This window comes from Poecilia formosa, unplaced genomic scaffold (assembly GCF_000485575.1).
Source record: "Poecilia formosa unplaced genomic scaffold, Poecilia_formosa-5.1.2 Scaffold25, whole genome shotgun sequence".
Taxonomy (NCBI): domain Eukaryota; kingdom Metazoa; phylum Chordata; class Actinopteri; order Cyprinodontiformes; family Poeciliidae; genus Poecilia; species Poecilia formosa.
In genome coordinates, this window is record NW_006799964.1 from 286,896 (window position 1) to 311,510 (window position 24,615).

Consider the following 24,615-nt stretch of genomic DNA (forward strand, 5'->3'; position numbering starts at 1 on the left):
GTCTAGTGTGAGTGCCCAAACCATTGATTGATAGAAAATGTCTCAACTGAATTTAATCTGTGATGAATCAGATTCATTAATGGAGGCTATGAAGTCGATTTTGTGATTAAATAGATTTTAAAAGTCATCACTGCATTTTTTTTTCAATGCAGTGATAGATATATGTATATATAGAAACTGATGCAAACTTAAACAGTTTGCATCAGTTTCTATAGGTCTTATGTGCAACGCTGTGTTGTGACTTCAGGTCAGCAGTGTTTCTGATCACCAGCTGTTTAAAGGTTACCGACTCTTTGAGGCAGTGGCACCTGCCTGTTGGCCCAAGTCAGGCATTTGAGTTGACTTTGAACTCAAATACCTACTTTGAGGTATCTGAAAAAAGCTTCATATCTATGTCATCATAACCAAAGCAACACATGCTGAATACTGCTGTTAAAGGAGAAGCTCTCTCCTCTTCAAACTTAAGTCAGACTTAAGTTTGGTGCTTACTTGTCAAGTCTCCCATTTTGGCCATGAAACTGTACTTTACCCCTCTGTCCCGCAGTGCTCCTGTATTAGTATTGTCCCGTAAGTTTCCTGTATTATAGAAATTACATCACACATCCACCCCTTTGTATGTTACTGGATTAATTTGCTATATGTGTCTGTATATAAACTGTACTGCATAAAGAAACTGATCTGAACAGGAAAAACTACAAAAAGACCCAATTGCTATAAGACACAAAAATCTGAGACTGCATGTATATTGCCTGGATGTTTAGGAATCCAGGCAACATACCCAAAGGTACACAAAAGACACATATTTTTGTACCTCTATATCTTAACATGCTTGAAAAGTAGGAAGAAGTAGGAAAAAGTAGGGAGAAGTAAGAAACTTATCAACTCCTACCCCATAAGCTCATTCCATATTTTCAGATGGACCGTCATCGCCAGAGGTATGAAATTAACGGTTTAAGATTGAAGGACATTCATGTGTTGAAATGGTCCAGTCACAGTCAAAACTAAAGTCAAATCTGACTTTAGTCTTGACTCAAGTCAAACCATTTTGGACAGGAGAATTGGAAAGTTTGTAAGACGAGATAATTAGGAACATTTCAACAGATTTAATGATTACTTCAAACTCCACTTTTGTTTTGAATTCTTTAATGTTTTCTACTAAACACATGGAGCCTGTTTTCAATCCACTCTGTGGAGCAAAAGCATTCTATCATAACATTCAATTCATATATGACAGAAATCTAATAACTATGTTGCATTTTTGCACTTTGTGACTCATTTTCATCCTCCAAAGCACACTGAACCAGTGATCTGAAAGGAAATGTAATTCAGAGAGCTGACATCACAGCAAACTGCCCTTCAATGCATCTGATCTGATGTGACACCCACCCAGATTCACACACAGACAGACGCTGTGAAGCATATTTGGGGGTGTATGCCTGCACAGCATTTTCTGATCCATGCGGGGGCAGGGAGACCAGTGACTCACTAACTCATACTAACCTTTAAAACCTACCCCATGCGTCAGAGCATTCAGATCTCAGCGAAGGGCACATCTCAACATCACAGGTGGGAGAATAATATTTGTTGGATCTTTTGGAAAACGTGTGAACAAAGATTTCTGTAACGTTGCCTAAATAACATGCTTTTTATTTGTTTTAAAGGTAGTCATTTGAGTGAGGAGCCAGCAGTCAGTTATGTGGGTCCTTGGGAAGATCAAGGAGAGCATGGAGAGCATTCCTCTGGAACTGAATCGTTACATTGGACAAAACGACGGGGATGCTTTTTTCTCCACAAAGACTGGCCTCTCGCAGAAACTTCACACGAACATCATTACTCCAGACAACATCCCCGAGTTCTGCCTCCCTCCACGGCTTTTCAAGAGACAGCCGATGCTAGAAACTGAGATGACCCAACTTCAGCAGGACAGCCATCAGCAGACACGAAAGAGCAGGCCGTCTTTCCAAGCTAAAATGAAGGATACGAAGGAAAAGGGTGAAGACCCTTTAGTGCCTCAGAAGGCTCCAAGGAAACCTTTGCCGTTCTCTGCAGAGTGTTACGGCCTGGCTGGGATCTATGAGAGTCCCAACACTAGAAGGAAAGAGTCTTTGTTCCATTCAAAACGGCCTGTATATGTGTTCGAAAGACGTGTCCCTGCCACAAAACCCAGTCAAGTAAAGGAGACAGGCCCATTGAAAAAAACCTTTTCAGGGTTTTTCCCACTCTTTGCATCCAAAAGCTTCTCAGAAGCAGCTAGCGTGGAAGCTGAAACGCCTTCCAGTGCCAAATCACTCAGACGTGTCCCATCCAGAAGCCGGCGTCTTAAAGAAACTGTATCCTGCCCTTCGCTGATTGATAGCATGGAGAAAAGCAAGAAACCAAAGAAACTAGGTTTAAGTTTACCACCATCTTCCTGCAGACAGCTAACCAGTGATAAAAATCCACCCACCCTGTCCCCACCTGTTCTCCATCCACTGGACCTGCTCCACTGCCAGGAGAGACTGCAGCATGAACACACCCTTCCTTTGCAGGGCCCAGGTCGAGTTCGCCTCTCCACTGAGCACACCACATCCTCCAATGGTGCTTCCTCAATCTTTTTCACTGTCAGAGTGCGTGTGGTGTCTGTGGAGGGCTTGCTGGATGGAAGTCAACGACAAACTCTGAACTGTGCTGTGAGTTTGTGCCTGATGCCGGGGAAGCTGCAGCACCAGGAGAGCGCCACCGTCAAGAACTGCCGTCGACCCTTGTTCAATGAAGATTTCTACTTCACAGAGCTGAGCCACAATGATCTGACGAAGCTGCAGCTCCAGTTAAAAGTGATGGATAAGACTGCAGCGGGAGCTCTGAGGAGGGGAACAGTGATCGGGATGATCTGTAAACCTCTGTCCAATCTGTTATCCTCTGAGGATCGGGTGTAAGAGTGGATCTGAATCTTATAAGTTTAGTAAAAAACAACATTTTTCTTTTTCTATGATCATACTGCAATTGCACTTTGTCACCATTATTCATTTTTAACCACTCTTAGTTGTATTAGCATCTCAGGTAGGTAGTATCGAAGTGAATGTAGGAATGGGGACACTAACCTAAAACGGAGGCTACTTGGACAATAATTAAATAGAAGGCTTTTTAAAAACAAACTGATGTAAGCACAATGTGGCACAGATGTATTTTAGGTGAAAACAACAAAAATGTTAACACACTGCACTTGTTATGCTATTTTGGTGATGTTATGATGTTTTTCTTTAGTAAATGTGTAAAAGTGAGTAATACAACATTATGTAACACCTTTGATGTAGTACATTTGTCATTATGGTTTTTCTGAGCATCACTACTCTTCTTAAGTATGAACTTACTTATTATCACTGCTGACAGGATATGGCATGAGTTTTTTTTGTTTTAATCTGTCAAAACAAAATACTCAGTAAAACAGAACAGCTACCAGACACTGAAAGTTGAAGATGTGTTGGAGAAAGAAGCTCAATAGGCGAGTCACTGCAAAATCAAAATAAATCCAGCTGGCCTTTGTATAACTTTGGCCATGAGAAGCTTAACTTGATCAATAGAGTCTTTTATTCCACCATCAATGTTAAATGTAGCTGTTCTTTGTTTCCGCATTTTTAAATTAAAATGCAAACTTATCTATGCTGACCAAATGTTCATTGCTGAGTCTGCAGAAGTGAAATCTTATAAAGCAAGGTCTAAGTGTTTGTTAGATTGTGTTCAGATTATAATGACATTTCTGACATTTTTATGGGTATGTTTCATACATACAAAAATAAGCGATGATATCAAGATGCTGCTCAAACCAGAATTCAAGACTTTTATAAAAAATGCAAGACTAGAATAAAGAGAAAAAAATGTATCTAAGACAATAAAAAATTAGGCTTTCTTGAAATTTATTTTCTTCCTAGATTGTTATAGAAGAAAACATTCACCTGATTGTACATCTCGGTTTGCATGGCTTGGTTGCAGAAAATGTATGAGTGATGTTTGCTTTGTTTTATTGTTTTATTTCATTAATAAAGAATTATGCTAATTAATGTTGTAAGTCTTTTTTCACATTCCTTCAAATCTTCAATTAAGATTTGAATGTATGGCAATATAGTTCATCATATAATAGCTTGACAGACTCTTTAGCTTCTGCAGATCATATTTTTTGCAATAAATGGAACAAAAAGTATTCCTGACATGAGAAAGTGAAAATAATGTAGTATAAATCATAGTATAGATATTTTTGGCTATACGAACAATTAAAAACCCTTTCGATAGCCTTAAGTCGTCAAAATTGGGTGTCTTTAATTATATGCTACAACAACCTGCCATAAAACGTTCTCCTTCAGTTACGGCGTGACGTAACCACCTCCCTGATGGACGTCTGAAACTGACGTTGAGTCAGCTTCAAGAAGTCCACTATATGTAAACATGGTTAAACACAGATGAAAACAGCGTCAAAATGGTCTTTGAAAGTGTGGTCGTTGACGTCCTCAACCGTTTTTTAGGGGACTACGTTGTGAACCTTGACAGCTCGCAGCTGAAGCTTGGCATATGGGGAGGTAACCGAACTTGTGTTTGTCTTTCATCAGAACACCTTTCCATGCTAGCATGCTACATGCTAATGAACGTTCGCCACACCAGTCCTGTGTTCAGGGAGGCTCTCCCAGCTGTCAGTGTCACTTTCCTTTCTCTAAATGTCTCTCATTAGTTTATTAGAACCGCTGGGTGATTTTGATGAAAGAAAATGCACCTTTATGTTTTTACTGTAGACATTGTCTCTTGTTATTTTATTTAACTGGGGTTGTATTTATCTTTGGACTTTAAAGTTTCTGGTTCCGCCCTTTTTGGGAACCAGGTTAAGGCTTGCCTCAGTTTTATTCCGAGTATTTTCATAGTGTTACCAAGAACCTGTCGGAGACATAATAGGGTTAGAAAATGTATTTGCAGTTGATTAAACGGTACATTGTTGTTTTTAATTAATTTTAAATATTTTCTACTTTCCAAGTTGGCAGTCTACATTTTCATCTACAGTCCTCTATTGCAAACCTCGTGTAGAGATGAAACAAGACATTTAGAGAAGCTTCGTAAACAGATATAATTGCTTTTCCACTATCTGACCTGAAATCAGGCTAAACCTTTCCTGTTTATGTGAGGTCAAATTCAGTAACTAGAAGTACTTCTACCTCCTAAATGTTAAAATAATGAAAGAGATTTTTAAAATTCTTTTCTTGAACGTCGGAAATTTACCTACTCTAAAGTTATTATGCCTTTAACCTCGAAAAGCCCAGATGATGTTGTCATTAGTTTGAAAGCTTGTCATTGCAGGTTAAATCAGAACCTTTGAGGCACATCTGAGGATGTTTTTAGGGCATGTCTTAAACACTTCGTTCTTGTGAGACATTGTGTAAAAATCAAAAGAATCTATCCAAGAGCTTCTGTAAAATTGTGGGTCTCCAGCTGAAAGACTGTGCATCGTCTATCTGTTCAAACAATTATATCTGAGTACAAACACCATTAATTACACCTGAATTACATCCTTGGTATGTCATTAAGTTTTGTAAAGCCAGGTCATTTAATCCAGGTGTGTTGGAGGACAGTGGCACTGAGGACTGGAGTTGTGGACCCCTGTTATAATGAATGTAGAAAGGCGGAGAACACCTTTCCAACTTTGACATATGGAAGTGGCAGTATCATGCTGTGTAGGTGTAATTCCTAAACTAGATGGCATCATCACTAGAGATATTATGTGTAAATATCTATGCAACATTTCAAGATATCTGCCAGAAAGTTAAATGATGCGAGAAACTTGTGAACGGATACCCTCAACGTTTGACCCAAAAATCATATTTAAAGGGAATTTTACCAAATACTAATTAAGTGTAGACAATTTTCAAGAAAGTAGAAATATTGTTGTTATCTTGACATTTAGTAAATAATCTTATTAATAATAAAATGTGAGACTGATTTCATGCCAGACAGTTAATAATATTTACGTATTCTTATTCAGTGGATGCAGATATCTGTTTTTAAAGGCATGCGTTTTGTGAGGGGTTGTGCTCCACAGTTAGTATTGGACGAGAGCAGTGAACAGTGACTAAATGCTACATATATGAGCCTAATATCAAACAGTAGTTTGTTGTGTCTGTATGTAAAATATTTCTGTCATTGTAGGTGATGCTGTGCTGAAAAATCTTGAAATAAAGGAAAATGCCTTGGTGAGCTAAATATAACTTGCCTAGTGTTACGCTCTGAAGCTGATGATTTCTTTGAGTATGATTGGACTTTTTTATTTCTGTTTTGCAGAGTCAGCTTGATCTCCCTTTTAAAGTGAGAGCTGGTCACATAGGTAAATTTACTACCTCTGTGTGATGCTGTTTGCATCCCTTTTTTTTTAAATTAGCATTTTCTTATTTGGTGTTTTTTTTCTTAAAAGGACGTCTCGAGTTAAAAATTCCCTGGACGGACATCTACAACCAGTCAGTGGAGGCCACGCTAGACGGAGTCTATCTGCTAATCGTGCCCACAGCAAGTAAGATCGCCGTCTAAGTACTGGCATCAAAACACAGTGAAGGCATACCATAAGGCTTTACATTTTGATAAAAAAAATATTATTAGTGGTAGTAAAACATTCTTTTCATTAGTAGTTTTTCAAAGGCAAAAATAAATAAAATTCTACAAATATAAGGTGTAATCAGCAACAGTTAACAGAGAAGTCTTTTGTGAGCCAAATATGTGTATCACAGAAGGGGGATAAAGCAGAGAAATAAAAAAAGAGTAAAAAGTGAATTTTAAAAGTGTTAAAAGTAAGCAGCAGACATGAAGACATTTGAAAACAAGTCATAAAATATTTAAATCACTTCAAGATACAGGAAGCCAGTGGAAGGATTTAATTGTTGGAGTAATGCTTTCTCTCCTTGTGTTGAAATTGAGCAGTAGAGTCGACAGATGTCTTAAGACAGCAATGCAGTGATCCAGGTTAAATGACACAACAAGTGATTCTTTTGTTTCTTTACCTTCATTTCTTGTAAATTACTTTAAATTACTGTATGTATGACTAGTTCTGTGCAAATACATTTGTCTTGCTTTGCCTTTGCAAAGCATGCTCTCAACATTAGTAATATTGTGCACGTCTCAATATTTAATGTATGTGACAATTGAAGCTCAGGTCACTTCCAAAACTTAATCCAAGGTGTCTAACCTCTTTTTCCTCCTTTAAAAAAGATATTTTTTAATTAATTATTTTTTTCCTTTTTTTAATTTTCTTTTCTTTTGGCATTATTTTATTTTTTTTTTTTTTCAACTTTTGAAAAGTTTCCTTCTTTTTCCCATTGGGTTTTTTCAATTGTTGGTTTTGGGGGCTTTGTTTGTTTTTTTTTTTCTTCTGTTTTTAGGAGCAGCCTTACAACAGACAATTCTACTAAATGCTGTGTCAATTTCTTGCTGTAATAAGATATCAATAATAGTTAAACCATCTAAAAATATTTAAACCTTGACAATAATATTTCTGAGTCACTTGTTATTTGTTCATATTAATAAATTCCACAACCAGTTTATGCTTTAGTATCAGGTTTTAATCATTAATGAACACAGAAGTATTTCAACAGGCACACTGCCTACTTGTGCCCAATATACACCTCCCTATAATTTATCCCAGTTTTGGTGACATGTAAGATAACACCTCTTTTATATTTAATATAATATTTTTGTGGCGTGCCATTTGATTCCAGGTATAAAGTATGATGCAGAAAAGGAGGAGAAGCAGCTACAGGAGGCTCGTCAGAGGGAGCTCGATCGAATAGAGGAGACAAAACTCAAGGCTGCAGAACAAGGTCGGAGTTCAACTTCGACTCTTAAAGAGAGATGTGAGATAAGCAGCAGCATGCAGCTGCTTATCTCCTTAAGGCTACTACTTTTAATTAGAAATGTAGGCTACATGTTGTTTGAGCAGCATTTGTCTTGTGTTTTTACAGATGCTATAGATCATAATAGCAATTTACAGCTAATGTAACAAACCTCAGAATGTAAATCCTCGACTGCAAATATATACAAACCCAGTTCCAATGAAGTTGGGACGTTGTGTAAAGCACTCAAAAAAGCAGAATACAATAATTAATAAATCCTTTTGTACCTATATACTATTTGTAGTTGATTTGAAGCAATAGTTTTGTAAAACCTTGGGAAACTTTGAGATTGGTAACTGGCCCGTTCCAGTGAAGAGGTTTTTGACGTCATTGTTTTAGTTTCACCTGCCAGGTTGAAGGTAAAACCTGACAGAAAAAAAATATTCAGAACAAATACTCAAAATTGTTTGTGTTTTCACAGAGAACACAAAGCTAGAGAAGCAGGACACCTTTGTGGAAAAGCTTGTCACACAAGTGATCAAAAACCTACAGGTCAAGATCTCCAACATCCATGTTCGCTATGAGGATGATGTGAGTATTTCAGCTAAATATTAGTAAAAATAACTTTAATTCTCTACAATGGCTTGCAGGGATGTTAATAACAATGTGTGTGTTTGTCTCCTCAGATCACTAATCCAAACTGCCCTTTGTCATTTGGAGTGTCGCTTAAAAACCTCAGCCTTCAAGTAATTTGTTATTTCTTTTGTTATAATATAATATAATATAATATAATATAATATAATATATGCCTTTACAGACAGCTGATAATCACTGGAAACCCAGTTTGCTAGATGAACACTCCAAGCTTTTCTTCAAGGTAAGAAATTGTACTAAACTTTTTTCCGTCACGTTTAAACGTATATTTCTAGGAAGTGCTTCTTGTGTTGTTCTGCGTACTATTTGCTAACCTCTATAATTCCAACCAGTCAGTCTAGTTCTCAGAAACATTTCTTATTTTATATTGGCCCTGGGCTCTGGACCAAAGCTCTAGATGTCAACTCTATGCATCATCATCAGTGAACACGTCCGTCACTCCTCATGACTAAGTTGTTTGTATTTTGCCTGTCATCAGTTGGTTCAGTTGAACAACTTGTTTGCCTACTGGAATGTCAACTCGGTTCTCTTCTCCAATCACAGTCCAAATGAGGCCCTGGTGAGTCACTGGATTGTCTTTACCTGCTCGACTTTGCACAGTTGAAATGCCTTTTGCAAATGATATGAAAACCTTTTGTTTGATCTTTAGGAAAAGACTGATGTGAAACTAGGATGTAAAAAAAGAAATAAGAAATCACATTAATAGAGATGTTGTTTTCCGATTTTATAGCGATGTCTGCAGAACAGCATGGAGATCAAACCCTCTGTTCCCGTCAGCCATGACTTCAGTGAGTGAGCCACTGCCTCCTGTTTTGTAATATATTTACAGTTCATCTGATGAAACCTAGCAAAGTTATCTTTTGAGATTATTTCTTCAGTCTGCATCTGATATGTGGTACCACATATACCACAAACTCTAATGTACTGTGCTCAGATTTTATGTGATAGACTAGCACAGAACTGTAACCAAATATACTTTTCTAAAATTTGTGGTGATAACGTACCAAAATAAAAAAAAAACTTTTAAGACAAATAAGCACTTTTGGAAAGCACTGTATGTGTATATAACAAACATTTAATCACTACCACTATATCCAGAGATTATAAGCAAATATCATAAACATTATTTTTGTGACTTTCCCTTCTACCCCTAGTATAAATTTTATAAATTGATTATTCTTGTAAAAGAGAAAAAGAGGAAATATATTCCATATGGTTAGAAATACATGCCCTTTATTTATACAACATCAACTGTGCTAAAAAAAATAAAAAAAAATAGTTTCCTTTTGCCGGTTTCCAGTCTTTCGTCCTATATCTGCAAATGCAAAACTGCGAATGAATCCAAGATCAGACGTGGATTTCTCTTCTCCTAAAGTGGACCTGATGGTCAACCTCAGCGAAGTGGCTATTGAACTCAACAAGCCTCAGGTTAGTCTCTATTCAGGCCAGGTCTGTTGAATTTGACTGGAAAATCCTAAGGCAAATAAAGACGTTTAAGGTAAACAACACTGGATGATGAGAGCGCTCTCTGCCGCTTTGTAATCACCGGCTTCCTGTCTTTCCAGTACATTAGCATTTTGGAGCTGCTGGGCTCAGTGGATATGATGTCACGAAATCTGCCATACAGGAAGTACAGACCCGAGGTCCACGTTCACAGAAATGCTCACATATGGTCAGAATACATCCGAGTGCTTTTTACCACCACTGCCTGCTGCACACCTACTTTTACTGACACAAATGCTTTTATGTTCCGGGATTTCAGGTGGAAATATGTGATCACAGGCATCTTGGAGGTGGATGTGAAGCCTCACCTCCACATGTGGTCCTGGCAACACATCCGGTGCCACCGGGAAACAGTGAAGTGTTACAGAGAGCTCTACAAGAAGAAGATCACCAGCAAAAAGCCCAGTGTGGAGCTGCTCGAAAAGCTGCAGGTGGGACAGGGATGAACTGCGTTTAAATTAGTTTTTAACTTCTAATGGGGGATTGCTTGAGGAAAAGTTCAAGCTTTGTCTTCGTAGAATAAAATGCACAGCTGAGTAATTTTTTGATGTATAGTTGATGCTCATACATTCTTTTTTTTTTTTTTTGCTGAGTTGTTGCCTTAGTTTATCACAATTTATTTAAAAAATAACATTTGATTAATGCTTATTTATTGCAATAATTAGATTAAAAAGAGTTTTAATTATGATGCTTTTCGTTATGCCCAGGCTACACAGAAATCTTTAGATATTTTCAACATCACATTGGCGAGACAACAAGCTGAAGTGGAGGTAAGAACCTGGTTTTTTTTTTATATTTGTCATTTTCTGACGGGTACAATCTGTATCTATGCTGGAATTTCCATTAATTCATTGCAGCTGTGATCATCTGCTTTATAAAACTTCCTTAGACTCTAAAATTAGAGAAATATTTTCCGGTCGTGTGAGACACTTGATGCAACTCCCTCTTGTTGACATGTGTAGATTTTCTCACATGCACTCATCAGGCATAACATCATGACCAGCAAACAGCTCCTACTGTTTGCTTCAGTAGGAGCAAACAGAAATTGGCTCTGTTTGCTCCTACTGAAGAGCAATGTTACATAGACTATAAATTTGGTTTTGTTTCAGAGTTTTATTATGCTTTTTCCGCAGGCGAGCAAAGCAGGACTGCGCATTTATCGTCCAGGGAAACAGATGGAGGAGGAGGAGTCTCAGGGTTGGTTTAGCTGGATGTGGAATTGGGGAGGAGAAGCTGAGGCACAGAACAAGGAGGTCAAGACTGGAAGTAAGTCTCAAAACCAAACATTGAGTAGAGCAGTGGAGGGGAACAGAAGTTGAAGTTAGAAGCCTGGCAAAAGTGTCACATATATAATTTTGTCTGTAAGGATTTTTTTTTTAATGCCACTGCCTTCTTACATTTTGTCTCTCATTTTCTTTGTGTCAGCATTTGATGGGTTGTTTACTGTGGATGAGAAAGCCAAACTTTACACTGCCATCGGATACAGTGAAACTGCAGCAAACCCCAACCTGCCAAAGAACGTGAGTCACTTCCCTCTGAAATCACCTCACTTGTTTGTGATGGTTGGGCTTTTTCAGAAGAATATCAAAACTACCTTAGAGAGCTAAGTGTGTTAGCAGCCCTTTTCAAACAGTTGTCAAATTCAACTTCTTTTGAAAAAAAATTCAAATAGTTGTAAAATAATGCTATAAGCATCTGTGTATGTTAAGATGAAGACAGACTCGGCATGTAACATCTAAACATGTTACATCTGTTTCTCAAATTCTCTCAAATTACATTTAAATTCTCTCAAGTTAAATTTAAAGCTCTAAAAATGAATATTACAATGGGACATTTAACCAGTAACATGTGATTGTTTATTTCCTATTCACCTTTTAGAGTAAATATTAGTTTTTGTACAGTCTTTATTCAGCCTGAATGCCACTTGGTTATTGTCGAATTTAATATTTTTACCATTAACATAAACACCAGAGAAGAAACACTCTTCTAAACTAGCACAATCATTTTAGTTAAACGTTAATCAAGCGACTGCAGTTAAAACTGGAGCAGCTGGAGACTGACAGAAACGTGTGCATCCTTGATAAAAATCTTAACTGTTATCCCATTGCTTTTAGTTTGAGGACATGAAGGTCAATTTCCACATGGAAAAACTGTCTGTGTCCATCAAAGACGAGAAGGACAAAAACGAAATCATCAAACTGACTGTGGGGGAGCTCAAGTCCACACTCACACAGAGACCCGGAGCACAAGCCATTAAGTAAGTGAAAGCTTTTATTTTGTTCTCATTTGTATTCGTTCTACTTCAAATTATCTTTCTGTGATTTTAATTTATCTGAAAGCCTGATCAGATTGTTTTTCTGTTGGACCTTTTTTATTAGAGTCACAGCCCAGCTTAGTTTGTTTGAGGTCACTGGTCTGGCCGCTAAGCGTCCGGCACCGACCCTCCTTTCATCAAGAAAGGCGGCCACAGGAGCAGGAACCCCGCTGCTTTGCTTCCTGTTTGAGACCAACCCGCTGGATGACAGCGCCAACCAGAGGCTCCACGTTGAGTCACAACCACTGGAGATCATCTATGATGCAGTGAGTGATGCTTTCCAGACTGCTGGTGTGGCGCGCGCGTGTGTGTCTGCGTGCAACATCATTACTGTCACCTATGGTTTTTCCCATGCTGTTACGTCTTATCCGGAAATGTGAATTAATTTTATGTGACACACCAGCATAAAGCAATGCATAATTATGAAGTGGAATCATAACGATTGATACTCCTGACTAAACACTTTGTAGGTTCACCTATTGCTGCAATTACAGTTGCAAGTGTTTTTGAGTATGTTTCTACTGGTTTTGCATACAGATGGATAGATAGCACATGTCCACAAAAATTTTGAAGTCTTACCACGTATTCTCAAATTGATTTATTTCAGACCTTTGACTAGGCCAGTCTTGTTTTCTTCCTTAATACTTCTTTAGGGACTTCCCTATATTTAGTTACCCTCATAATTTTGATATTGACCAGCTTGTTTGTTTCTGTTGAAGAACAACATCCCCACAGCATGATCCTGTTCAGGAAGATGCACTATGTTGGTTTTCTGCATGGCACAACTTTTTGCATTATGGCTTTTTTTTTTCAAGAGAAAGAAGATGGAGCATAGCGCTTTGCTTCTGACCTGTCTGCTTTGTTCCTTGCTCTTCAGGATCCTGGTTGTTCACAAACTGTATCAAAAGGCCCTTTGTTACTTTCACAGACCAACTGTATTGAAGAGATTTGATTGTATAGTGGTGCAGTCATTTCTAAAGGAATTGGGTTCTCTAGATTTCATTTAGGAATTTAAAGAGTAAAAAGGCCCAAATGCAGATTTTTGCTGCACTTCATATTTTTATTTATAAGCCATTTTCATTAGCCATGGATCCTTTGCCGTCCACTTTGAGATTATCTGCTGCCTTGTGCTGATGTATCACAGAAAATCCTAAATACTCAACATTGAAGCCAGTCATTTTATTGTGAGAACATGTGGAACAGTTCAAGATGTATTCAAACCTTTGTCAGGTAGTGTAATAAGTCTGTTTATTAAGTGTTTTTGGTCTTTTTATGTAGATAACGGTGAACAACATGTCAGAGTTCTTCAGGCCTCCAGATGACCTGCAGCTGGATGAGCTCACCAACGCCACCCTGATGAAACTGGAGCAGTTCAGAGACCGCACTGCCACTGGTGAGTCGCACATATATTCACAAATATATGGGAATAGTCTGATCCCAGCTCTCTGATGGTTGCATGTTTTCATTCCTTTTTTTCAGCTGAATTTTGTGTTTGTGGTGTCTACAGACACTAAGCATGTCTAAGCATTGAACAAACTCAGCATTCAGATGATATGATTCCTGTTTATTTTCTTTACAATGGTGTCTTCTGGCTGTTGCAAGTTATTGTTTTCTTTTTTTCATCCAATCGTTTCTTCAGTCTTTATGTTCTTCATTTAGTTATCACATCATCACTCTGATTCATCCTTCAATCCTGCTTTCTTTACTTCCTTGCTCAGTCCTTCAGTTTTTCTTTTCTACCTTCAACCCTTCCCTATTTTATTCAACACTTACATCCATCAGCCAAGCATTCTGTCCTTCTTTCTTTCCTTCTATCCTACATTCCTTTCCTTCATTAAGTCTGTTCTTTTTTCCTTCCATAAAACTGTACATCATCTTACACCCCCTTGATTTGGGGGTGTAAGATGATGTAGACTAACTGAGTTAGTTTAACATTAGTTAGTTTAGTTAATGTTAGTTTAGTTAAAAACTAACTCAGTTAGTTTAACATTAAACTAACCAAATAAACAAATATATCATTCTTTCTTTTCCATTTCTCTTACATAAGAATAATACAAAACCTCATTGTGTTGAGTCATGTAAATATTTCCAAGTACAGGACACTGAATACTAAATTTGTTCTGTCATTTTTAATAAAATCCATCTTTCCTTCCTTCTAGTTATCCATAACATTTTTTTCATAGTAATAAAAAAAGCAGTATGAATCAAAACTACCTTTACATTATTTTTCAACTCTTTAAGCTTTGTGCAGTGAGTAATGAACTGATTGTTTCATCGTTTAGGTTTACTGTACGTGATCGAAACTCAGAAAGTTCTCGACCTGAAGGTGAACTTGATGGCCTCCTACGTCATCATTCCACAGACCGGCTTTTACGACGGAACCCAGAACATTATGCTTTTGGATCTTGGTCATTTCAGGGTCAGAAGATGTCAAAAAAAAAAAAAATAAATAAATAAATCTAAAGCTGAGTAAATGTGACTGAAAGAGCAGATTTGAACTTCCTCTTCTATGGCTTTTAGATGTCCAGTTTGCGCAAGAAGGATCTGCCGCAGCTGTCAGTGGGTTCCAGCAAAATTGAAGACATCATGTCCAGAGCGTACGACCACTTCGATGTTCAGCTCAGCAGCCTGCAGCTGCTTTACAGCAAACCAGGTACTCACAGCAGAAACAAGTAAATCCTTCATTTCGTCACCATTCGTCATCTTCCAGTCACATACATCAGGATATACCAACATTTTAATAAGTTACCATTTTAAAACGTTTTACATTTACCCTTTAAAAGTTCCTACACTTGAAAGTCCTTTTACATAAGGTATCAGAGAATGTGCCAGTGGATTCAGAATCTGCTTCGGGTCTACGAAGCACTGCCCCTCCCCCATCTGTTTCTGTGCTCCGCCACTATCTTGGCTTAAATGAGGTTACATACATTAACTTGACTATTTGGAAGGAAAAGATACAGATAATGATAAAGTCCAAACCCAGCTGCCTGTAGCATCCAAAGAGCCCCAAATGCCATGTGAGTGTTTGTTTCTGCAGACATGCAGCTGTACACCTGTACTGTCTGATAAAAGACCAGCTAGTTCCAGGGTTTACAGTGTGCAAATGTCAAACCTAAGTTCTGTAGTGCATTATAGGAAAGTATGCACACTGTGTTGTCTATGTTTATTAACGCTGGTCCCTCGAGACCCATTGTATATTTGTAAAATCGAATTTTGGTCACAGAGTTGAAAATAAAATGTTTTTAAATATTTAATAGAGTAAAGAGACATATGTAGATGTTTTTATCTTTCATAAAACACACCAGACATGTTCAAAACAGTGACTTTAAAATCTTAAGGGGTGTATGTTACACCACTTCTTAAAAATATTTTTAGTTCTGAAAAACATGTAAAGTCATGATGTGGAAACACACAGTCACTCTTCTTAATCAGTGAATATCAGCTTTTTCTCTTACCCTACAAAACCAGAACAGCTTACTATACATAGCATATGTGTTGAATCAGGAGAAAAATAAAGAGGCTGTGATTATCTGCAGATGGTGACTGGAAAATAGCTCGCAAACAGAAACGGTCTCCACTCCACATTCTGGAGCCTGTGGATATGAAAGTGGTTGTCAGCAGAGCCATGGTTGTGACCGACACACGTATGGCAAAGTAAGTGTGCAGTTCTCTTCGCTATACAGTAAAAAGGTGAACTGTTGTTTGTTGTGTGCTCACAGATGATAAGATTATATTTAAACCCGGCAGCAGGAAACAGTGCAGAATTACAAGATTGCAGGAAAATAAAATATATTTTATGTATTGCTAAATATGCTTTGTCAACCACACTGTCAGTCTGGCTGCAGGTTTTGTCATTTTGTTACAATTCTTGTGTTTTAGGTATAAAATGTCTGGTGAACTCCCGCTGTTGTCGCTTCGAATTTCTGACAACAAACTCCGAAGTGTTCTGGAGCTGGTGGACAGCATCCCACTGCCTGAGAGCAGACCTGCAGCCCGCAGCACCGCTTCATCTACAAGGGTAAGAGCAAATCAGCTACCTGGGGGGAACACTAACTCTTTTGGGAAAGTCTTTGCTGTCATTTTTTAATAACTAGCCTGTTATTGAGATGAGCCCTATCGATTTTTTTATGCGTTTGCTTCCTCAGCCGAAGCAGTCGTTCACTCCTCAGCTCGCTGCGAGAAAACACCTGAGTTTAGTCGACCAGCGTTCCTCGATCATTTTTGAGTCTTGTGAGACCATCAGCATCGCCTCTCTGGGTGAGACACAGCAGGAAACTCCTGAACAATTAGCAACATTATACTCTGACGCAACAAGTTACTCTAGCAGATTTCACTTCACATGAAAAAAAAAAAAAAAAAAAAAATCTGAAATCCCAGCTTACATTACCATCTGCATATAAAGGTGAACTTCTTCCACACTATGTAAAAAAAAAAAAATAATGTAACTGACTAATGTAGTTTTCTTTTTTTTTGTAAATCTGATAGGGTCACAGGAAGATTTGTTCTATGACGCCCCCAGCTCTCCGATTGGAGAGAAGGCGTTCTTCCCGGACAATCCCATGCCGCTGCGCTACGCCGATTTAAGCAAAAGAACGAATCTCATCAAAGAAGATCCTCAGAAGAACATGACTGACTTCATTATGAGATTCGAGATCAATGAGGTAAAAACGATTTTGCAAAACCATTAGGTAATTTGAGGTTTTTGTTACAGAGAAGTTTTATAATAATTGACATTCAACACTGGTAAAAAGCAGGTGCATGATTAGAACATTCTTAAATTAATGTGAACTGCTAGATAACGCCTTATATAGTAAATCTGCAAAACAATTTTTCCATTACTTTCTCCTGTACCAGTAATCTTGCATGCTTATAGTGAATATTTATTCTTGAACGTCGCCCTGGCTTTGTAAGACACCTTTTAAAGGTTGGTGTTATTTGTGTAACATATGTCTTCTTTGTCCTCTCGTTTGTTCTTCCATGTTTCAGTTGTCTGTTCAGCTCTGTCGTCTGTCTGGAGCTCAGGAGATCGTCGTTCTCCAACTGGACATCGAGGGTCTGGGCACTGAGCTGACGCTGCGCACCTTCGACATGATGTCAAACACCTTCCTGCGCGAGATCTGCCTGAAGTGTCCCGAATACATGGGTCAGTAAATGATTCACTCAACTTTATGTCAAAACTAACAACTAGATATTAGTTATAGTGTTATCTGATGCTTTGTTTCAATCCTCTGTGTAGATTCTGAAGATAAGCAAGTCCAGCTGATCACCACTTTAGACAACTCAGAAGTTGACCTTCTCACCTTGGAGTATATCAAAGTACTTTGTTCCACTCACATTAAAGCAGAATAAATTCAGTTGAAGCCAGATGTTTACATACACGGTATACAGAGATTCAACCTTTTCTTTTTAGTGTCTGAATTTAAATTGGACTAAACTTTTCTGTCAAACAAATTTCCAGCCTGCTGAGTAGGACGTTTGTGGAGGGAAAACCAAAACATGTTACCAAAGTCATACAGCTTACAAAACAAATTTTACCAAATATTAAGGATCCTGTACGTTGACATCTGAATAAAAACAAGTACATTTCAAAATCTATTTACCAAATAAATTTAATTGTCGTAGTCACAAATGAGACTGGAAAAGTTTAGTCTGATTTAGTAATTTAAAAAAAAAATTGTGTCCTATTATACAGTGTGTGCAACATCTGTTTTCAATTGTATGTTCAAAACAGTAATAAACAATATTGTTATTAATTGTGTCTTCCTTCTAGGCAGATAAAAATGGTCCTGAGTTTAAGTCTCAGCATAACAACACAGAGCAACTCATTAAGGTGAGAAATAAATAGAAGACAAACATTTGTTTTTCAAATGTTATACAGTAAATATGTTCAAAATGCTCAGTTATGAACTCAAGTTTTGATGCACTTTCATTAAACAGCTAAATGTAAACATTGACCATAAAAGTTAATTTTGACACCCATCAGAAATGAAAAGAATTGCAAGATTATCTCATCATCTGAAGTGACATCATTTTAAACAATTATCACATAGTTGTATGCCTTCATCTGATCTGCACCAAAGCCAAAAATAAAGAGCAATGAGAACACGGTGCTCATTAACCTGCTTAAAAACTGGCACTTTTTGGTTTGATCCATTTAATGAACAGGGAAAAAAAAGGATTTTCATCAGTATTTGATCTGTTGATCGTTAAATTAAAACTGGTTGATTGATTGGTGTATGTCTAATTTTTGAGCATAAATTGTCCCCTTATTACAGAGTTTGTCATTTTATCAAAATTCTTGACTAAAACTGTCTCCTTGTCAGGTGACGTTTTCGTCTTTGGACGTTCATCTGCACACGGAGGCTCTCCTCAACACCATGAGCTTCCTCGGTAACCTCCTTCCTCCATCCAGTAAGAAGGAAGGAGGGCCAGAGGAGCTGCCCACCATCCCAGAGGAAGAGGAGGCTGAGGCAGGGAAAGAGGAGGAGAAGAAGGGGGAAACAGCTGTAACCAAGAAAAGAAGTATGTACTTTTACACATTGTAATGTGAAAAAAATATAGAAAAAAATATTGCTGAAAAAAAATATTGCTGAATATCTTTCATATGCTGTATTGAAAGTATCGCCAAGTGTTGTTTGTTTCATTTTAGTGTTCAGGCTTCCCTCTGTAATCCCTCGATCTTCTTTTTTCAGCCTCTAGAAGCTCAAAGTTTGCAGACGTGGTGAATCTTCGCGTGAGAGCCGATCTGCGCTGCTTGAAGGTGTTCATTCGGGGACAGAAAGCTCGGATATCAGAGATAAGTATTGAAGGTATGTGAGAAATTGCATTACACAGTAGTACTCCAGATGCCTTCCTTAAATCCAAATGCCTTCCTTAAATTTGTTTTATTGTATTAGATGACGAGAAATCCTCTTTAGGTACAGATTTTTTCTTTTTGTTTTCTTTTTATTAATTTACTACAAGTTTTCTGTTGACTCAGCTAGCTTAGCTTTTGTAATATCTTCTGGTTTTGCTTTTGCAAATAAATTGTTCTCAGTGTGTTATTGTCTTGACTCCTCAGGTCTGGTTACTGATGTCATGATGAGGAAGAAGAACATGGAGATCCTAGCCAACCTAAAGAGCATTGTGATCCTGGACTGCAACAAGGATGCCTTGTACAAGAAGGTACATGCTGTAGTTGACTTTTCTGGCATTTTTATTTCTGTATTGCTCTTATAGAGAAGCATGAACATAAATCTCTCAGGATATTTTAAATTATTATGGTAAACAGGCGTAATTTGAGATTACACCTGTTTTAACCTGAGATTACACAGGGCCTAAATTCTGTCACCAGCTCATTTCTCTCCATAGCTGTACTGTCAGGCCGACTGAATTGCAAATTTTTCAGTTCACTTCTTCTTATACATCTACTTTGTCCCCTGTAGGTCACTGATTACTTACAGTTTCCTTCTATACAGTTTTATGTAAATCTTTTCTGTTATATTTCCCTTCGTTTCAGGCTGTCTCTATTGCAGATAAGCAAGTTTTTGCCTTCAGGATGTTGAACCACACAGGGGCAACAGAAGGAGACGCCTACCTCGACATGTCCAAAGTTGACACGTCTGTCACACTGGAAGTCGGCTGCATTGAGGTCATTTTCCTCAACAAGTTTGTCTCCTCCATTCTGGTAAGGATCACTTCACTCTGAACTGATCTTGGGTTCGACTAGAGCATCATTACTGGATTTAAAGTTACTCTCCACTTATTCTTCCTTTCAGGTATTCATTAATAATTTCCAGGAGGCGAAAGAAGCCCTCGCTGAGGTGACGGTTCAGGCTGCAGAAAAGGCAGCCTCTGGTGTGAAGGGGCTGGCAGAGAGAAGCACTCGAATCGCTCTCGACGTCCACTTCAACGCGCCTGTGATTTTCCTCCCCCAGTCTTCCTCCTCTTCAAACGTCATCGTTGCCGATCTTGGCTTCTTGTCCGTAAATAACCGCTTCATCAAGCAGCCGTTTAAGGGCGACGCTGCAATCCCTCCGGTTGTGGATAAAATGACCGTGAAACTGACTGACCTCAAGATGTACAGGTCTGAGCCGAAAGTGTGACTGCCCACAGATGGAGTTTACACACATCCGGTATTTTTTTATTCATCATTTTAAGGAACTGTTGTGATGCTTTTGCTTTCAGAACCACTTATAAAAATGGGAAATTCGAAGGCGAGACTCAGCTGCTGAAGCCAGTCAGCCTGGACCTGGAAATCCAACGAAATCTTTCGGCCAATTGGTACCACAGCATCCCTGATGTAGAGATCACTGCTCATCTAAAGCCTATGAGTGTAAGCATCAAATAATAATTGATCAGAAATTAATTACTCATAATTCAGTATATTCACACAGGGTGAATATACTTTATTTCAGAAGTTCCCATCAGTTTCAAGCTTACGTTGAAAAATATGAATTATTAAAATGTTTTCTGTTTGATTATGTTCCATGTTTGCTCCTGACAGCTGATCCTCTGCCAGGATGACATGATTGTTGTCCTGAGGACTTTGAGCGAGAATCTGTCAGAGAAGTCCGAAGCTGTTCAGCCTCCAGCTGTTCTGCCCACGCCGGACCACTCCTCTGATTCTGTGTCCAACAAAGAGTCCCAGGGCTCAGGAACCACCGGACCTACCAGCTGTAAGATTATGCCATTGTTTCTGAAAGTGTAACAGTTTAAAAAATATCTGCTTACTTGAGTTATAAGTCCCTAAAAACAGGCAAGTGCAGTACACGTCGTTAAGAATGCTGTGTCGTGTGTAAATAAATAAACTTGATTTGAAATTTTAACATTATGAGCATTTGTACGATCGGTTGGGTAGGTTATTGTCACCATCATAAGATCCCCTGATAGATTCTGAAATCTGAGAGGGTGAATATTATTTTCTGTTCACCGTTTTAACCCGTTGCGATATTTACGTTACAGCAGGCAACACGGTGGTGATAGCTGCTGTGGTCGAGACCCAGAAACACAGCAAGCTCAAGACAACGCTCAAGCTGAGCTTTAAGTTCGACTCCATGACGCTGGTTCTGTTCACCCCTAATGAAAATGTGGTATGTAGACACAGATACACACATGAAAACAATTACATCTGATTACAGTTTGGACGTCCTTGATTTACAGACTGGATAAAGATTGAATTTTTGAGATTCAGGTGGATCAGTCACTGGTTCAGGTTGATCAAACTGAAAATTATCTTGTGCAGATTCCTTTGTGCATCTCTAATAAATTCTCTATTTATCTCTCTTGTAACTTAATGTGAACCAAGATCCCAATTTAAACAACATACTTTGATTTGTTTTATAGATACAACACTTAGACTGCCATGATGAACAGCTGAAGTTGGCAGAGTTTACTCTGGGTACCATCTCCACTTCTGTCCACATGTTCTCTGACAGCTCCATGAAGGCTTCGGTTCGACTCTCTACGTGCCTCCTAGATGACAAGAGACCAAGAATCAAGATGGTTACCTCAAGGTTTGAGAAAATAAACTGAGCTATTTTATTGCCAGTTAGTGTCTTAATCTGTAATTATGTTATTATAACGTTATCTAAAGAATAACAATAAATAGGATGGAGAAACTAGTGAACTGTAATTACCATAAAGACTTAAAAAAATTGAAGCCATTTTTTCTTCATTGAGCTCCTCTAATCACAGTAACTTGTGGAAACCCAAACCACATGTCTTATGTCGTCCTCCAGGATGATGGAACTGCGGCCCGGTGCCGAGCAGAACATGATGGTGGAGGTGAACTACCGACAGGGGCTTGATGGTACCAACATAGACACAATGGTACAGAATGTGTACCTGTGTGCCAGCATGGAGTTCCTGCTCACAGTGGCGGATATTTTTCTCAAAGCCACCAAGCAGGGTTTTGCTCAGGGGCCACAAGCCAAAAGCAGTACTGGTGGTGGAGAAAAGAAGAACATTAATTCCTCCGTCACGTCGAAAGACTCGGGTGAGTTGATCTGTTAAAACAATTTCAGTGTTATTCTGACGTATAACCAGTATTTATTAGTGATTTCTGTCAGTTTGGTCTGTCATCAACTATGGTTTTTTTTTTTTTGCCAATTCTGATTTCTGTTACCACGCACTAGAGCTGCAGATTATATCAATGATATTCATCATCATACAAGTGTGTGCAACTTCGCAATTACAGGATGCAATATTTGGTAGATCATAACACTTTATGGACCGGGGAATTAAAACTCTGCCAGTCAATCATACAGCTGGCCTGTTGGATGGACTTTTGCTTTCATGCACAAGTTTTATGTATCTCTGTGTCTTGACAGGGTGTCGATGTATCTTGCATAAAAAGTCAGAAAGTGATGCATCCAAAATTAAGACCTTGAAATGTCTTAAATTAAAAAAAATATAAGTTGGGCTTAAATCACAGGTCTTAAATTTTGTCCTAGCTGGACTATTTAATCTTATCGGGTTTTTTTTTGTTTTTTCTTTTGTTTGTTTGTTTTTTCTTGCGGGACTTTTCTGTCTGGCAAAAGTTTTTGTTTATTGCGTTACCCAAATCATCCCCCCATAGTTTTTCAGTATAAAATTTCATTTAAGCTAAAATTTAAGACTAAAGTCTTAAATCTTACTTGCTGGAACCTTGAGACGAGGTCGGGTCATCATCTCTTTAGCTGAACTGCTCATTCTTTCTGACTGACTTACTTCTCTGACCTGCCCCTTTCCTTTCTTGTCATTCGTTTCTTCTTTATGTCTTTCTCTCCATATTGTGCTCCTCTCTTTTTCTTTGCCTGCTGTAGAAACATTTGGCATAAATTCAGAGTAAAGATTTTTATTTTTCCATCCAGTGCCTGTAAAGCACTTGAGAAGTAGAGAGAATTGAGACTAGAAAAATATAAAATTTTTATATGTATGTGTTGGAATCCTTTATATGATAAGTTCCTCAGTTTGTTTTGAAGATATTTAAAGTAATTCTCCACCCTTGATTTAGCCAGTGTTGTATTGCTGCTCTTTGTTGCTCTCCGGTACAGCTGCAGGTCCGGTGTCAAAGATGGAGATGACCGTTGTCGTGCGCAACCCAGAGATCGTGTTTGTTGCCGACCTGACGCGCGCCGACGCCCCCGCCCTGGTGATGACCACATATTGTGAAGTGTTGATGATAAGTGGAGCAGAGTCAACAATGACCGCCTCCATCAAAGATCTAAAGGTTTATACATTTCCTATGAATCCATTCATATTCAGATTACAAATAAATAACTTTAGTATTTATGTGTGTTCAGGTTGTGGCATGCCCCTTCTTAAGAGAGATTAGGAAGAACAATCTGACCACCGTCCTCCAGCCGTGTCAGGTTCACTATCGGAGTTCTCAGCCTGCAGCAGGTCCTCAGGCTATGGAAGTTGAGATTAATGCTCTCTCTCTAAAGGTGCGTATTTCATTTGCAGTGTCACAAACTGTTTTTTTTTTTTTTTCCCCTCAAATCAAAATCATAAAAGTTTCTACTTTCTTCAAACATTTTCCTCATTTCAAAAGTACAGTCTTTTGAAATATCTCTGTACTTGGTGAGAATATGTCTTGTTTCACATCCACTTTCCTAGTGTTATAAAGCTAAACACTGTTTTTTTTTTTTTACATTTTACATGAAATAATGAAACCCCCTGAAGTTATTTTAATGCCTTTATTCTCTCCAGTAAACAGGAATATTGAAGCAGTTTTTATTCTTCTTATTGTGTAATAATTGTCTTCCCAGGTATCTCCTGTCATCATCAACACTGTGATCACCATCCAGTCAGCGCTGACGCCGCAGGCTGAGACTCCTGAGGAGCAGGAGAGTCCCGTTCCCGTGAACCTGTGGGAGAAACGACACTGGAAGGAGCTCAAGCTTTGGTTCTTGGAAGAGGAGGGGGATGAAGACACAAAGTCTCTAACGCCACTCATTCCACAGGGAGAGTCCTTAAAGGTATTTATGACTTGCATTACTAAGCTTATTTGATTTTTATAAGACTATTTTATTCATCTCTCTCCTCAGATCTTGATCTGTTCAAAGATTTGGCTATTTCTGGACGATTTTTGTTGTTGTTGTTGCTTTAAACACAAAATAAATATGCAAAGTTGGAGCTGAATGCTGTATTACCATCTTTGTGTTTGCAGTTGACCATAGGTTCAATCTGTGTGACTCTGGAAGCTGGAGTGGGACACCTCACCATCCCAATGCTTCTCACCAAGTCCTCCTTTCACGGTGATGTGAAGAACTGGTCCACACTCATTAACCTCCACAGCAAGCTCACCCTGGAGGTAAAATAAGAGAAATAAAACTATTTCTCTGTGAT

At 38.3% G+C, this 24,615-nt stretch overlaps 2 protein-coding genes across 3 annotated transcripts in view; both read left to right on the forward strand.

The window, feature by feature from the left end:
• Positions 1-1,535: 1,535 nt before the first annotated feature.
• On the forward strand, positions 1,536-3,975 carry LOC103135464 (C2 calcium-dependent domain-containing protein 4C). The gene is made up of 2 exons (XM_007548201.2): positions 1,536-1,566; positions 1,662-3,975. The coding sequence occupies exon 2, from the start codon at positions 1,695-1,697 to the stop codon at positions 2,913-2,915; it is 1,221 nt and encodes a 406-aa protein (XP_007548263.1). The 5' UTR covers positions 1,536-1,566; positions 1,662-1,694; the 3' UTR covers positions 2,916-3,975.
• Positions 3,976-4,358: 383 nt separating this feature from the next.
• Positions 4,359-24,615, forward strand: part of LOC103135358 (vacuolar protein sorting-associated protein 13A) — a 56,613-nt gene continuing 36,356 nt past the window's right edge. Inside the window, exons 1-42 of one of the 2 annotated variants that reach the window (XM_016669463.1) lie at positions 4,359-4,550; positions 6,163-6,206; positions 6,295-6,337; positions 6,425-6,520; positions 7,719-7,820; positions 8,314-8,423; positions 8,519-8,578; positions 8,650-8,709; positions 8,965-9,045; positions 9,217-9,274; positions 9,787-9,914; positions 10,052-10,158; positions 10,249-10,420; positions 10,697-10,759; positions 11,123-11,255; positions 11,415-11,509; positions 12,104-12,246; positions 12,368-12,569; positions 13,582-13,696; positions 14,586-14,722; positions 14,824-14,956; positions 15,840-15,957; positions 16,183-16,321; positions 16,449-16,560; positions 16,789-16,964; positions 17,290-17,446; positions 17,540-17,619; positions 18,074-18,133; positions 18,627-18,825; positions 18,996-19,112; positions 19,364-19,467; positions 19,802-19,969; positions 20,061-20,368; positions 20,470-20,617; positions 20,789-20,960; positions 21,247-21,374; positions 21,628-21,797; positions 22,023-22,279; positions 23,319-23,494; positions 23,568-23,711; positions 24,036-24,245; positions 24,437-24,580. In XM_016669463.1, the coding sequence (XP_016524949.1) occupies positions 4,451-4,550; positions 6,163-6,206; positions 6,295-6,337; positions 6,425-6,520; positions 7,719-7,820; positions 8,314-8,423; positions 8,519-8,578; positions 8,650-8,709; positions 8,965-9,045; positions 9,217-9,274; positions 9,787-9,914; positions 10,052-10,158; positions 10,249-10,420; positions 10,697-10,759; positions 11,123-11,255; positions 11,415-11,509; positions 12,104-12,246; positions 12,368-12,569; positions 13,582-13,696; positions 14,586-14,722; positions 14,824-14,956; positions 15,840-15,957; positions 16,183-16,321; positions 16,449-16,560; positions 16,789-16,964; positions 17,290-17,446; positions 17,540-17,619; positions 18,074-18,133; positions 18,627-18,825; positions 18,996-19,112; positions 19,364-19,467; positions 19,802-19,969; positions 20,061-20,368; positions 20,470-20,617; positions 20,789-20,960; positions 21,247-21,374; positions 21,628-21,797; positions 22,023-22,279; positions 23,319-23,494; positions 23,568-23,711; positions 24,036-24,245; positions 24,437-24,580 (5,469 nt within the window). In that variant the 5' untranslated portion in view covers positions 4,359-4,450. The remainder of the gene's footprint in view (positions 4,551-6,162; positions 6,207-6,294; positions 6,338-6,424; positions 6,521-7,718; positions 7,821-8,313; positions 8,424-8,518; positions 8,579-8,649; positions 8,710-8,964; positions 9,046-9,216; positions 9,275-9,786; positions 9,915-10,051; positions 10,159-10,248; positions 10,421-10,696; positions 10,760-11,122; positions 11,256-11,414; positions 11,510-12,103; positions 12,247-12,367; positions 12,570-13,581; positions 13,697-14,585; positions 14,723-14,823; positions 14,957-15,839; positions 15,958-16,182; positions 16,322-16,448; positions 16,561-16,788; positions 16,965-17,289; positions 17,447-17,539; positions 17,620-18,073; positions 18,134-18,626; positions 18,826-18,995; positions 19,113-19,363; positions 19,468-19,801; positions 19,970-20,060; positions 20,369-20,469; positions 20,618-20,788; positions 20,961-21,246; positions 21,375-21,627; positions 21,798-22,022; positions 22,280-23,318; positions 23,495-23,567; positions 23,712-24,035; positions 24,246-24,436; positions 24,581-24,615) is intronic. The other variant, XM_007548017.2, reaches the window with a different exon arrangement.

What these genes read in the sequence shown, in the direction of transcription:
- LOC103135464 (XM_007548201.2), top strand. Translation starts at nt 1,695, where the DNA reads ATGTGGGTCCTTGGGAAGATCAAGGAGAGCATGGAGAGCATTCCTCTG.